The following is a 15,327-nucleotide window of genomic DNA, read 5'->3' as shown; positions in this document are numbered from 1 at the left end:
CTTTCTGCGGGGAGTGTGGTGCTAGTGTTTCCATTGTTTGTAGATCATTTAGCAGTGATAGACTGGCTGTCTTAGAGCGTGGCGATGACCTGTACTCCTCTCTCTTTTCACCCTCTTTGATTGACCAAGGGATTGTTTGGTAGACTACCGAATAAACCTAGTCCTTTACTGATTGCTGTTGTTGGCTCTTTCTTATTTACATCCTCTCCTTACAGGAGTGTTCTGATTTGCTGGTAGGTAAGGGTTCAAGGCAGGGTAAGCGTAACATCCACTTCCAGTGAGTTGTAATGGTTGAAAGGGGTGTGGTGCTGTGTATAAGTGATAGAGTGGCAGCATTACACTGGTTTGATTAGTTAAGTTAAGAGTATTGCCAAAAGAAGCATGACACAAAAAGTGCCAAACTGCAGAACCTGGGTAAATATAGCAAGGTTTCAAACCATAAAAACACATTTTTGATTTTACTGTAACCCTCATAATTTTGGTTGTTTCATATTGAATCGTTAATGGATTCACGTGCTTTCAAAACTCTCCATATATCATCAGGAAAGTAGCTTCCCTCATGTTTATTATATTTTAAACATACGAAGCTGTAAAATGCCAGCGTTGGTGAACTAACTTTACAGGTAAATTACATCTGTGCACATACCCAATTGCTATTAAATGATGTACTATTTGGCCTTCTCTAGGAGAGGATTCGAAATCATAAGTACCGAAGTTTGAACGACCTGGAGAGGGATGTGATGCTGCTGTGCCAGAATGCTCAGACCTTTAACCTTGAAGGCTCGCTGGTAAGAATGAGGCACTTAACACATGGTGACTACAGTAGTGGGGCTTGGCAGGAGTTGAACATGATTGAGAATTTGTAAGTACTTTAAACACACCCTGTAACACCTTTTACAGCTTATATGGTAGGAGTCTGGAAAGCACTAGCTGCCTATTACCAACTCGCCTTCACTCTGGAATTTAATGAAGGTACGTGCTGCAGACGTCACCCAATCCTTGAGCTGTGAATGCCTGTATCTCGGGAGTTAATTGCTGCGGAGTTCAGCCAATCCTGCATAGTGTGGTTCTTGAAAGAAGGGGACTGTTGCATGTGCTATTGGTCTGAATAGCGGGATTAGTGACAGAGGTTAAAATGAAGCCATGAGGCAGTTGAACTTGCAGGCTGGGAGTCTGCTGAAGGAATTCCTTATAGGTTGTGTACTGTGTGTGAGAAAGTGCCATCTTGCTTGCATGGTATGCCCCCACTTTTTACTGAATTGCTGAATGTACTTTGACTGAGTGTGCCCTGGACTCCTGCCCTAAAACACCAAACCCAAATTGGAAAACCCTGGCCTCATGTCAGCCCCTGGTAAATGGTACCCTAGGTACCCAGGGCCTTGTGACCAGGGAAGGCCTCTAAGGGCTGCAGCACTTATTGTGCCACCCTTAGAGGCCCTGTACCCTTACACACACACACACACACTGCCCTTGCAGGCTGGGAGTCTGGGTGCAAGACAAAACAAAGAGTCGACATGGCACACATCCCTGTGTGCCATGGCACACATCCCTGTGTGCCATGCCCACCACCTACACTGCCATGGCATACATCAGTCACCCCTCAAACTGGGTGCCCTATGCCAGTGGTGTGGGCACAGGAGCAGGAGCCCTGAGCCCCTACAGTACCCAGGTCCATTCCTGGGCACTGTAAGTGCAGTGCTGCCATTTAAGAGTACATGGTTCTGAGAGCTCGTCAAACACGAACTCCACAGCACCATAATGGCAACACTGAAGACTGAGTAGTTTGGTATCCAACTTCTCAGCACATTAAACCCACACTGATGCCAGTGTGGGGTTTAATGTACCAAGCACCCCAGAGGGCATCTTAGAGATGCCCCCTAAAACCTAACCTACAATCCACGTCTGTTCTGAGGCTGCCTAGGCTTCCACACAGCAGACATGTTGCTGGACCCCTGGGTAGGAGAGCCCCTGCTCTCCTGGGTCTGCAACAATGCACATCCTGGGCGAGGTGCTAAATCTCCTCCCCCAGGATGGGCAGGGGGAAGCTTCAAAGGCATGCCGCCTCTGTGAGCTTCCCCAGGCCACTGCAACCCCCCACTCTGGCGGGAAGCTTGTCTGGAAACCCCAAGTAAGGACAGGGGATGTGCCAGCCTGCCAACCCCACCCCTCAGGTGGGGGAGGTGAGGAGAAGCACATCTCCGGGCTCTCGCCATCTTGAAGATGGGGAGCCCTACCCTATCAGGACTAGGCTACTGCCCCCATCCCACAGGAGAGAGGCAGGATAGGGGGTGTACCCACCCCAGGACAGGGACCCTTTGGTCCCTGCCCTTCACCTACCTGGAACGGCCCTAAATCTAGTATTTATGGGCACCCTGAACCTTCCTTCTCCAGATTCCAAAATCCGAAAGAAGATCTGCCCTGCAGCTGCTAAGAACTGCTTTAAGCCCCTGGGACTCCCATGAGTAGAGGCTCTACTCAAACCTACCTCTAATCCCTGGCAGCAGCCCGGAACCGCTAACCCAGCACACTGCACCAGCCAAGCCTGGCCAGTGCCGGAGTGAACAAAAACCACGAGGACGACCCCATGGCGACTGTGACCCCGAGTCCAGCACCCAAGGACCTCCCTCGACACTCCTGAAGAAGCCTGCAGCCTCAGAACCAGGTGCCCCCCCCCCCCCAACCGCGATCAACAGAGGGTAAGATTTCCCGACACCAAAAGGCACCGCGGCCCCCTGTGCCCAATCCCGGGGTACCTACCTATCCTCCAACTACCTAACTTAGCTTTCGAAGTGGTGGTGGCACCTGAAGAATCTTCGTCCCCGAGCTTGCAGTCTTTTTCTAAACCGGAGCTTTCCCATTGAAATCAATTGAGTGCCCGAAGGCTCAAAAGCACCCTGCACCCAGCCACCCGAGTGGCCCTGGCAGTGCAGCCTCTACACCTACCTACTTCCCCACTTGCCCTGAGTAGGTGACCAGGAGCCCAGCTCCCACAACCGCGTGGCCTGCTAGTCAGCAGCCACCAACCAAGGCCCCCCTCCCTCTCATAGGATAAAATTGGGCCTAAATCTCTCTGCACCCGGCCGCCCTTGTGCCGCTGAGGGTGAACCAACTGTACCTACCTGACCCTGGGAGACCCCTGAGTCTATGTCCAGAACCTTAACTCTGCCAGTCGAGTACTTACCTTTAAACCGATAACTCAATTTTCTCCATAGGGTAACATTTACTGGCTTTTTTGACTTGACTTTTCAAAACTTAAAATATTCACCAAAAATCAGCCCAGTAACGAAAACGAAAATACTCACCTGCTCTTAGGTGAGCTCCCAGTGTTGGATCTTGGTGCCCAGCACTGACTCTGAAAAATACTTACAACTTTACTTACCAGTAACCCAGTTTTCTCCCATAGGAAATCATTGACTGTTTTTGTGTGAAATTTCTGCAAACTTTAAATATTCTTTAAAAATCGAATAAATTTCTGAAAACGTAATTACTTACCTGTTTTGGATAAAGGTCCCAGTACTGAGTCTAGGCACCCAGTACTGGATTACAAAAGTAACGAGAACATACTATACCTGTAACTTGAATTTTCTGCCATAGGGAATCATTGACTGTTTTCTATGAAATATTTTCTAAGTGTCAACTTTTAAAATAGAAAAATATTGTCTAAAAATCATCACAGTAATTAAGTCGACTTTTATCTCTTGATTCCAAGTACTGACCCAGGACTGAATCTAGGATGCAGTCCTGGAAATCCAAAAGTAATCCTAAAAGTAATCTGTTGCAAATAACTTGAAACTTCCATTGAACTCAATGCATTATTGTGTTTAAAATTGTGTTGCCTATTGCAACCACTTGTAAACTTCTACAAAAGTCAATTGCATATTGCAAAAGTAAGCACAAAGGTATGAGAGGCAACACAAAAACAAATTAACTGATGATAGGAGTCGATTCACTTCACTGGGGTGGATATACACGCCCTTTGAGCTGCATGGGGCTGTTTAGGCTGTCCCTTTTGTCCCTGTCCTGATGAAGACCCGCATTGACTAACACAGTAATGCCCCTTGGGTTGAAACGTCGACATATCCCCTGGACCAGTTAAAAGACTCTGTATCAAGACTTATTCATTCAGTCTCCAGAACTATTCAAACATCTGTGTTTTTTCCTGGCCTTTTGAAAAACGACAATACCACGAAAGTCACTTTGTATATATTGCGCACCTTCACCACAGCACTGAGCACTACATTCACCTTGTCACAAATTACTGTGTACTGTTTACGCTTTGACAGCCATGCAAATTAATGTGGGTATGTATAAATGACGTAATTTATAAAACTTTTGAATACCCTCTATGTGTGTTGTTTATGATAATTTGTTTTCCATGTGAATAATCCAATGACTGGTTTAATGGTTTAAAGAAATAATCTACACCCGACAGAACAAATTGTTGACTTTATATATGATTGCCCAGGTTCTGAGGGATACTGGGTTACCCCATTGTTACTATAATGGGATTGGAGCAGGAGCAGGTTCGAGGTCGACAGGCCGGTAGGGCTGGGGCCAAAGCAGTTGGTGTCTCCCTCTCCTTCGCAGCTGCAGGGCAGGTCTTCTTTTCTTCTTGCTCTTCTTGTAATTTCGGAATCTGGAATCTGGGGAAGGAAGGTTCAGGGTGCCCCTAAATACTAGATTTAGGGGCGTTACAGGTAGGTGAAGGGCAGGGACCAATGGGTCCCCGTCCTGGGGTGGGTACACCCCCTATCCTGCCTCTCTCCTGTGGGAGGGGGGCAGTAGCCTAATCCTGATAGGGTAGGGCTCCCCATCTTCAAGATGGCGAGAGCCCGGAGATGTGCTTCACCTCGCCTCCCCCACCTGAGGGGTGGGGTTGGCAGGCTGGCACATCCCCTGTCCTTATTTGGGGTTTCCGGCCAAAGCTTCCTGCCAGAGTGGGGGTTGCAGGGGCCTGGGGAAACTCACAGAGGCGGCATGCCTTTGAAACTTCCCCCTGCCCATCCTGGGGGAGGAGATTTAGCACCTCGCCCAGGATGTGCATTGTTGCAGGACCAGGAGAGCAGGGGCTCTCCTACCCAGGGGTCCAGCAACTTGTCTGCTGGGTGGCAGCCTAGGCAGCCTCAGAGCAGACGTGGATTTGTAGGTTAGGTTCGAGAGGGCACCTCTAAGATGCCCTCTGGGGTGCTGGGTACATTAAATCCCACACTGGCATCAGTGTGGGTTTAATGTGCTGAGAAGTTTGATACCAAACGTCCCAGTCTTTAGTGTTGCCATTATGGTGCTGTGGAGCTCGTGTTTGACGAGCTCCCAGCACCATGTACTCTTAAATGGCAGCACTGCACTTACAGGGCTCAGGGATGGACCTGGGCACTGTAGGGGCACAGGGCTCTTGCTCCTGTGCCCACACCATTGGCATAAGGCACCCAGCTAGAGGGGTGACTGATGTATGCCCTGGCAGTGTATGTGATGGGCATGGCACACAGAGATGTGTGCCATGTCGACTTTGTTTTGGTCTTGCACCCAAACACTCAGCCTGCAAAGGCAGTGTGTGTGTGTAAGGGTACAGGGCCTTTAAGAGTGGCACAATGAGTGCTGCAGCTCTTAGAGGCCTTCCTGGGTCACAAAGCCCTGGGTACTTAGAGTACCATTTACCAGGGGCTGACATGTGGACAAGGTTTGCCAATTTGGGTTTGGTTTGTTTTAGGGAAGGAACATAGGCCCTGGGCACCTGATTGGCAGGAGTCCAGGGCACACTCATTCAAAGTACATTCAGCAATTCAGCAAAAAGTGGGGGCATACCAGGCAAGAAAGATGGCACTTTCTCACACAAACTCCCAAACTACTGGAGACACTCCACCCCCAGATAAGGAGTGGAAGCTTCTCGATGCTTCAGGGTAAAGGGTAGCCTCCCAGACAGCTAACTTCTGGCGCAAATCTAATACACAAGCGTTGCTAGCCAGATATGACCATGCGCATTGGAATGAAATGGAACAACTCATCCAATTTCTACCCCAAGAACATAAATCTAAAGCGCAAGACCTGGTACGTCAGGGACAATTAATTTCAAACAACCAAATTAGGTGCTCCCTAGATGCTGCTGACACATCTGCCAGAGCGGTAAACACTAGTGTACTTTTAAGAAGAAACGCCTGTCTACCCATATCAGGGTTCAAATCTGAGGTTCAGGCCTCCATATTGAACACACCTTTTGATAAAGAACACCTTTTTGGGCCTGTTGTAGATTCTTCACTTGAAGATGAAAAAAGATACTGAAGTGGCTAAATCTATGGGAGCCCTTCAGTCTACACAAGGCCATGGTTCCTTTTGGCGTTCTTTCTATCGGGCAGGGTCCAAAAATACTTCCTCGGAAACTGCATCCAGGAGCAGGTTCGAGGGTCGACAGGCCTGTAGGGCTGGGGCCAAGTCAGTTAGTGTCGTCCTCTTGTTAGCAGCTGCACGGCAGGTCTTCTTTCTTCTTGTTCTTCTTCTTGTTTCGGAATCGGAATCTGAGGAAGGAAGGTTCAGGGTGCCCCTAAATACTACATTTAGGGGTGTTACAGGTAGGGAAAGGTCAGGGACCAATGGGTCCCTTCCTTGGGGTGGGTACACCCCCTATCATGCCACTCTCCAGTGGGAGGGGTCAGGAGCCTAGTCCTGATTGGGTAGGGCTCCCCATCCTCACGTTGGCGAGAGCCCGGAGTTGTGCTTCACCTTGCCTCCCCAACCTGAGGGGTGGGTTGGCAGAGGCTGGGCACAACCCCTTTCCTCCCTTGGGTTTTCCCGCCAGTCTTCCCGCCAGTTTGGGGGTCAGAACCGGTGGGGACCAGTTGCTGAGTACAGCAAGTGGTCTAGGGAGGCTCACAAAGGCGGCATGCCTTTGAAGCTTCCCCTGCCCATCCTGGGGGAGAAGGCTGGGCACCTCGCCCCAGGATGTGCATTGTTTCAGGCCCACGCGAGCGGATGGCTCTCTACCCAGGGGGCCAGCCACCTGTCTGCTCTGTGGCAGCCTAGACAGCCTCTCAGTCACGACACAGGTTGTGGGTTAGTTTCAGGGGGCAACTCTAAGATGCCCTCTGTCGTGCATTGTACATTAAATCCCGCACTGGCATCAGTGTGGGTTTAATGTGCTGAGAAGTGTGATACCAAACTTCTCAGTCTTCAGTGGAGCCATCATGGTGCTGTGGAGTTTGTGTTTGACGATATCCCTGCACCATATACTCTTAAATGGCAGCACTGCACTTACAGTGCCCAGGAATGGACCTGGGTACTGTAGGGGCACAGGGCTCATGCTCCTGTACCCGCACCACTGGCATAGGGCACCCAGCTAGAGGGGTGACTGGTGTATTCCAGGGCAGTGTATGTTGTTGGCATGGCACATAGGGATGTGTGCCATGTCGACTCTGTTTTGTTCTATACCCAGACACTCAGCCTGCAAGGGCAGTGTGTTTGTGTCAGGGTACAGGGCCTCTAAGGGTGGCACAATAAGTGCTGTAGCCCTTAGGGGCCTTCCCTGGTCACAAGGCCCTGGGTACCTAGTGTACCATTTACCAGGGGCTGACATGTGGCCAGGGTTTGCCAAATTGGGTTTTAGGTTTCAGCATAGTGTTTAGGGAAGGAACATAGGCCCTGTGCACCTGATTGGCAGGAGCCCAGGGCACACTCAGTCAAAGTACATTCAGCAATTCAGCAAAAAGTGGGGGCACACCATGCAAGAAAGATGGCACTTTCTCACCCCCCCCCCACCCCCCCCCCCCACCCCACAAATGAAAGGTGATGAGACAAACCTTGCCCTATGGAGTCTTCATTGTCTAAGTGGAAGAACCTGGAAAGTCCATCTGCGTTGGCATGGGCAGTCCCTGGTCTGTGTTCCACTTCAAAGTCCATTCCCTGTAGGGAGATGGACCACCTTAGTAGTTTTAGAATTTCCCCTTTCATCTGCATTAGCCATCTGAGAGTCTGTGGTCAGTTTGAACCAGGAAGTGATCACCAAACAAGTATGGCCTCAACTTCTTCAGGGACCAAACCACAGCAAAGGCCTCCCTCTCAATGGCACTCCAACGCTGCTCTCTGGGGAGTAGCCTCCTGCTTATAAAAGCAACAGGTTGGTTTTGGCCATCATCATTGTTCTGGGAAAGGACCGCTACTATCCCTAGCTCAGAGGCATCAGTCTGCACTATGAACTGCTTGGCATAATCTGGAGCTTTTAGAATTGGTGCTGAGCACATTGCTTCTTTCAGGGTGTCAAAAGCCTTTTGGCAACTAACTGTCCAGTTAACCTTCTTGGACAACTTCTTGGAGGGAAGTTCTGTGAGGGGAGTCACAATGGACCCATATCCTTTCACAAACCTCCTGTAGTGCCCAGTCAAGCCAAGGAATGCCCTGACTTGGGTCTGGGTTGTTGGAGCTACCAATTCCAGGATGGCCTGGATCTTGGGTTGTATGGGTTGTACCTGGCCTCCTCCTACAAGGTGGGCCAAGTATACCACAGTGCCCTGCCCTATCCGGCATTTGGATGCCTTGATAGAGAGGCCTGCATTTTGCAGAGCCTCTAAAGCCTTCCCAGGGTGGATCAGGTGATCCTGCCAGGTGGAGCTAAAGACAGCAATATCATCAAGATAAGCTGCACTAAAGGACTCCAACCCAGCCAGGACTTGGTTCACAAACCTCTGGAAGGTGGCAGGGGCATTCTTTAACCCAAAAGGCATCACAGTGAACTGATAATGCCCATCAGGCGTGGAGAATGCTGTTGTCTCTTTTGCTCCTGGGGCCATGCCAATCTGCTAGTAACCTGCAGCTAAGTCAAAGGTAATAAGGAATTTGGCTGCTCCCAATTTTATCTATCAGTTCATCTGCTTTTGGAATGGGGGTGAGCATCTGTCTTGGTGACAGAGTTGAGCCCTCTATAGTCCACACAGAACCTCATCTCTCTTTCCACACTGTTGATGAGGTTTGGGGACCAGAACCACTGGGCTAGCCCAGGGGCTCTTAGAGGGTTCAATAACCCCTAACTCCAGCATCCTGCTGACTTCAGCTTTGATGCTTTCCTTAACTTGGTCTGACTGACGATAGATTTTGTTTTTGACAGGTGCACTGTCACCAGTGTTCACATCATGGGTACACCAGTTTGTCAGACCAGGGGTCAGGGAAAAGAGGCTAGCATACTGTTGCAAGACTTGCTTGCACTCAGTCTGCTGTTGGGCACAGAGGGTGTCTGAAAAGACTACACCATCTACTGACCCATCTTGTGGGCTGCAGGAGAGGAAGTCAGGGAGAGGTTCACTCTCTGCTTCCTATTCCTCATCAGTCACCATCAGCATGGCGATGTCAGCCCTGTCATTGTAGAGTTTAAGGCGGTTCACATGGATAACCCTTTTGGGTGTCCTGCTAGTGCCCAGGTCAACTAAATAGGTGACCTCACTCTTTTTGTCTAGGATAGGGTAAGGGCCACTCTATCTATCTTGGAGTGCCCTTGGTGCCACTTGCTCCAAAACCCACACCTGTTGCCCAGGTTGAAATTCAACCAGTGCAGCTTTTTGGTCATACCAGTGCTTCTGAAGCTCCTGGCTGGCTTCAAGATTCTTGGATGCCTTTTCCATGTTCTCAGCCATTCTGGACCTTAGGCCAAGCACATAGTCCACTATGTCTTGTTTGGGCTATTGGAGAGGCCTCTCCCAGCCCTCCTTAACGAGACAAAGTGGTCCCCTCACAGGATGACCAAACAGAAGTTCAAAGGGTGAGAAACCTACTCCCCTCTGTGGCACTTCTCTGTAAGCGAAAAGCAGGCATGGCAACAGGACATCCCATCTCCTTTTGAGTTTTTCAAGGAGTCCCATGACCATGCCTTTCAGTGTCTTGTTGAATCTCTCAACATGCCACCAATGTGAGAAGCTGGCCTGATGTATGATGTCACTAGTTCTAGTGTACACCTTATATCAGTCCAAATACCCTTATGGTGATTGGTTGTAAAGTCAACCTTATAGACCAGCTATCCTAGTGGTAGCATGGACAAGAGCAGTCTTAGGCTAAACTCTGAATGGCATGTGAAGCCAGCTGTGATACCATGTTCGAGGCATGTGGGCTGCTGAATTCATATCTGTGCATAGATCGCCGCCTAGTGTTGGGTCCGGATGTTTGCACGTTGTTGTCCTGGAAGAGTCTTCGAAGTATCCTTGGATAGGTGACTCCTCCCCTGGACTACAGTGCGCATGGGCATCCTCTCCATCCTCAGATTGTTTTTTTCCGCCATTGGGTTCGGATGTGCTATCTTAGCTCAAGTTAGGAAAAAATTTTGTCGAGGCCTTTAGTTCGCGTCGGTACTGTTTATCGATCGGTTTTCGATACTCTCTGTTAGTTTACTAACTTCCAGCACCGACTTTGTTCGCATTTACCTGTCCATCAACTACTTCGACGATGGAATCGAGGACGCCATTCAAAAGGTGTCCGGTATGTAATGCGAAGTACCCACACATCGACGTCCATCCGGTGTGCAACAAATGCCTTTCGCCGGACCACGACGAGTCGACATGTATGGCCTGTGCCCGGTTCCGTTCAAAGAAGACTCTGCGGAATCGTCGAGCGGCGAGGCTCGAAGCGCAGCACGCGGCACCGGCCCCAGCTGACATCTTCGACGACGCGGACGACGTCGAAGAAGTAGAAGTCTTACCCTCCAGTCCCGTTTCCGACCAAGAACCCGGATCGGACGAGGCCGACGAGTCACTCTTCCACAGAGGTGAAGACGACACCGAGGTAGGAGACGACGAGGAGGCCTTAGGGGCCGAAGAGAGTAGCTCCGATGATGAACAAGGCCTACCTGTTCAAACCGAGAATTCACCAGTGCCACAGACTATGGCTCCGGTCGAGGGATCGCCTTCGGGCCTTACCCGAGACCTATCACGCAGTCCTTCGGCCCCGCCCTCGGGCCCGGCCTCGGACGTTCAGCGGCAGCCATTACCGCTTAAGCCAGCTGGTTTCCCTTCCACGAAACCGAAACCGAAAGCTGCTCAGGTTCCTACGAAACCGAAACTGAAAGTGGCGCTAGTCGGATCGAGGCCTTCAACACCTTCGACGCCGGCGCACCGTGTCGGCACCGACCGCACCAAGGGGGACTTCGGTGCCGAACTCGAGACGGGCGACATGGGAGTCGACAAACGGAAGAAGGCCATCGGCGCCGAAAAACCTGCTCGGTTACCGGCGTCGACGCCACCGACACCGAGGGCCGTCCCGCCTGCTACGCCTCGCAGCACCCCCTCGACGACACCGAAACCTCACGTGTCGAAGACGTCGACGGTGATCTCCGCACCTCGGCTCGATGCACCACGGGCGCAGAAGATATCTGCAGCCGCCTCGACGACCCTGGCGGGGGCCACGACCTCTAAGGCGCCCCGAGTACGGCCTGGCGCAATGCCAGGCTGCAAAACCAAGGCTGCCCTCCAGGACCAGTCGGGTTCGATCGATCCAGCGGTTTCGTCGGTGCCGACCAGCATTACCTTCGGCTTGCCTCCATCCACAATCCCGAAGGCGTTTCAACTCAGGACACAGGCCACCAAAACTGCGGTTACGCCTGTCGAGCCGTCACCGTCACGCGTCATCGACGCCGACACTGGCAGGATGATTCTCCACGACCGAAGGATAACTTCGGAACCGCCATTGGAACCTTTCAGGATCCCGCTAAAGAGGAAGCTGCCTGTGGACACAGAACCTCTCCTGTATGAACCCTTTCATTCACCCTACCAGGATCCACACCGGGCCTCCCCCACACGCTCCGACACGGATGCATTGGAGGACTACATGGGTGAACAAGTCCCCTACCATGTGGACACGGACCCTGATGACCAGCAGGACCCTGACCAAACTTGGGGCGACCCTGCAGACCCCAGTGCACCTCTTGATGCACAGGACCCACAACTATATGGGGCAAAAACGTCACCCACAGAGGATACTGCGGCGTTCAACGCTCTGATTGAACGGGCGGCGAACAACCATGATGTACAGCTTCACTCTGATATCATCGAAGATGACTTTCTAATGGACACCTTTGCATCCTCAGAAAGACATGTAAAGACTCTGCCAATGTTGAAGGGGGTCCTTAAGCCAGCCACTGACATTTTCAGGGAACCCACCAGGGCACGAGTGATAAACCCCAGGATCGATAAGAAATACAGATCAGCACCTGGGGATCCTACTTACATCAGAGGACAATTACCACTCGACTCCATCGTTGTGGCGAATGCCCGCAAGAGGGCACACTCGCAGACAACGGGTGACGCTCCTCCCCCGGACAAGGAGTCCAAGGTGCTGGAGACCTCCGGCAAGCGAGTTGCCGCACAAGCTGCAAGCATATGGCGCATAGCTAACACTCAAGCGCTCCTCGCTCGCTACGATAGGGCGCACTATGACACAATGGAGCAACTCCTTCAACACCTCCCTGACCCCTACAAAGAAGGTGCAGAAATCCTTATCAGAGAGGGACAGCTACTCACAAATGCTGCCATCAAATGTGCACTAGACGCTGCTGACACGGCTGCCAGGGCCATCAACACTAGCGTCATCCTACGACGTCACGCCTGGCTACGTATCTCAGGATTCAAGCCTGAGGTACAAAACAATATCCTTAATCAGCCTGTCAACCCCGACTTTTTGTTCGGGCCTGAGGTTGACGCCACCCTCGAGAAGATAAAAAAGGACACGGACACTGCAAAGTCCATGGGCGCCCTACAAACTCAGTCCTTTCGGAGCGGCTCCTTTCGTCGCCCCGGAAACAAGGGAGCAGGCAGAGGACAGGGGTCACAACAAACATATAACAAGGGTAATACGCAGACCACCTACGATAAGAACACCCGAGGTGGCTATCGTGGCTCCAGTACCAAGGGCAGAGGACGTGGCTACGGCAACACCAGGTCCTCCCCCAAGAACAAGCAGTGACGCCCTCTCCCTTCCTCCCGACCACATAACACCTGTCGGGGGAAGGCTACAACGGTTCCTGTCCACGTGGAACTCCATCACCACGGACAGGTGGGTCAAAGATATTATAAAATACGGTTACTGTCTGGAGTTAACTTCCACTCCACCCACAATACCACCAAGAAACCGTCCTATGTCTTCAGAGCACTTGACGCTCTTACAGCAAGAGGTAGAAAGTATGCTTCTAAAAGGCGCTATCGAGGTCGTACCCGTCCACGAGCGGGGCACGGGGGTTTACTCCCTCTACTTCTTAATTCCAAAAAAAGGACGGGTCGCTCAGGCCTATATTAGACCTGAGACCCCTGAACCAGTACATTCTTTCGGAGCACTTTCACATGCTCACTCTACAGCAAGTCCTTCCGCTTCTCCAGCAGGGAGACTTCCTAGCATCACTGGACCTCAAGGATGCGTATTTTCACATACCCATCCACCCCTCACACAAAAAATACCTCAGGTTCACTGTTCAGGGGCAGCACTATCAGTTCAAAGTCCTTCCCTTCGGCGTGACAACAGCGCCCAGGGTTTTCACAAAGTGCCTAGCTACGGTGGCGGCACATTTACGGAGACAGCACATACACGTCTACCCCTACCTAGACGACTGGCTCGTTCAAGCGAGATCGGCCCAGCAATGTGCAAGCCACGTGTCCCGTACCATTCACCTTCTTCACAGTCTGGGATTCTCACTAAATTACCCAAAGTCTCATCTCCAGCCCGCACACGTACAACAGTACCTAGGTGCGACTATAGACACTCTGGCGGCCACAGCTCAGCCAAATTTAGTGAGGATCAACGGCATACAAGCGCTGATCTCCAAGTTCAGACCCAACCACTCGCTTCCAGCGCGAGTGTTTATGCAGTTGATAGGCATGATGGCCTCCTGCATCTTCATAGTCCCGCACGCGAGATTACATATGCGCCCACTTCAGGAGTGCCTAGCACGTCAGTGGAATCAGGCTCAAGGACAGTTGAAAGACCTAGTGTTGGTGAGCGGTCGGGCATACAACTCTCTGCATTGGTGGAATCCACAAAACCTTTGCAAGGGCCGACCGTCCCAAGAGCCTGTTCCACAAATAGTACTGACAGCGGACGCGTCTCTCCAGGGATGGGGAGCTCATGTACTCCACTACACAGTGCAGGGACTATGGACGACACAACAGAAGAAGATGCACATCAACCTTCTGGAACTGATGGCAATCTTCCTGGCCATGAAGGCTTTCAAAGTACATCTGTGCAACAAGGTCGTGTTGATCCGGACGGACAACATGACCGCAATGTACTACATACAGAAGCAGGGAGGGACACACTCTCCACAGTTGTCTCATCTGGCTCAGAGCATGTGGAAGTGGGCCATTCAGAGGAACATGTTCCTCATGGCGGAACACCTCCCCGGCAAGGACAACCAGATGGCGGATCTGCTCAGCAGACACAGCCACCAGATGCACGAGTGGGAGTTACACCCATCGGTACTCCAACCGTACTTCCAGCAGTGGGGTCACCCAGAAATAGACCTATTCGCGACAAGCGAAAACGCAACATGCCAAAGCTTCGCCGCCAGATTCCCACACCCGCAGTCGCAGGGCAATGCGATATGGATGAACTGGTCCGGCAAATTTGCGTACGCTTTTCCTCCAGCACCGTTGATACCGCTGGTGGCTCGCAAACTCCGACAACACTCCCTGACACTCGTCCTAGTTGCTCCCACGTGGGCACGCCAGCCGTGGTACACCACCTTCCTCGAACTTTCCGTGGTACCGCATCAAAGGCTGCGGATCAAACCCGCGCATTTGACGCAGAACCATGGAGAGGTTCAGCACCCAGATCCGCAACAGCTGAACCTGGCGATCTGGCTCCTGAAGTCCTAGAGTTTGGCTATCTCAATCTGCCACCTGACTGTATGGACATCATCAAGGAGGCCAGGAGACCCACTACAAGAGCTTGCTATGCAGCCAAATGGAAACGGTTCGTCATTTATTGCGGTAATAATGACATTAACCCGCTGGACGCATCCATCCACAACATCATATGTTACCTCTTACACCTATACCGATGCAATCTGGCGTACACCTCTATACGGGTCCATTTGACCGCAATATCAGCCTATCTGCAAACCAGGCAGCACCTCTCTCTCTTCAGAGTGCCTGCCATCAAAGCATTCTTGGAAGGACTCAAACGAGTCATTCCACCTAGTCACCCACCGGCTCCAATGTGGAACCTCAACTTGGTCCTCACACGCCTGATGGGTCCACCCTTTGAACCTCTACACTCATGCGAGATTCAATTCCTTACCTGGAAAGTAGCCTTCCTGGTAGCGATCACTTCCCTAAGAAGAGTTAGTGAACTCCAGGCACTAACCGTTCAAGAGCC

The 15,327-nt window shown here is 51.3% G+C and overlaps 2 protein-coding genes across 6 annotated transcripts in view; both read left to right on the top strand.

The window, feature by feature from the left end:
• SMARCA4 (SWI/SNF related BAF chromatin remodeling complex subunit ATPase 4) overlaps positions 1 to 15,327 on the top strand; it is a 533,682-nt gene that overhangs the window by 419,194 nt on the left and 99,161 nt on the right. For all 5 annotated transcript variants that reach the window (XM_085600653.1, XM_085600652.1, XM_085600651.1 and 2 more), the window contains exon 31: positions 687 to 788. In XM_085600653.1, coding sequence (XP_085456779.1) covers positions 687 to 788 — 102 coding nt within the window. The remainder of the gene's footprint in view (positions 1 to 686; positions 789 to 15,327) is intronic.
• The window catches only part of LOC146833047 (uncharacterized), a 140,153-nt gene that overhangs the window by 95,670 nt on the left and 29,156 nt on the right, over positions 1 to 15,327 (top strand). The gene's annotated exons all lie outside the window — the stretch shown is intronic.

The sequence above is a fragment of the Triturus cristatus genome, chromosome 4_2 (genome assembly GCF_964204655.1).
Source record: "Triturus cristatus chromosome 4_2, aTriCri1.1, whole genome shotgun sequence".
Taxonomy (NCBI): Eukaryota; Metazoa; Chordata; class Amphibia; order Caudata; family Salamandridae; genus Triturus; species Triturus cristatus.
This window is presented reverse-complemented; position numbering and strand designations above follow the sequence as displayed.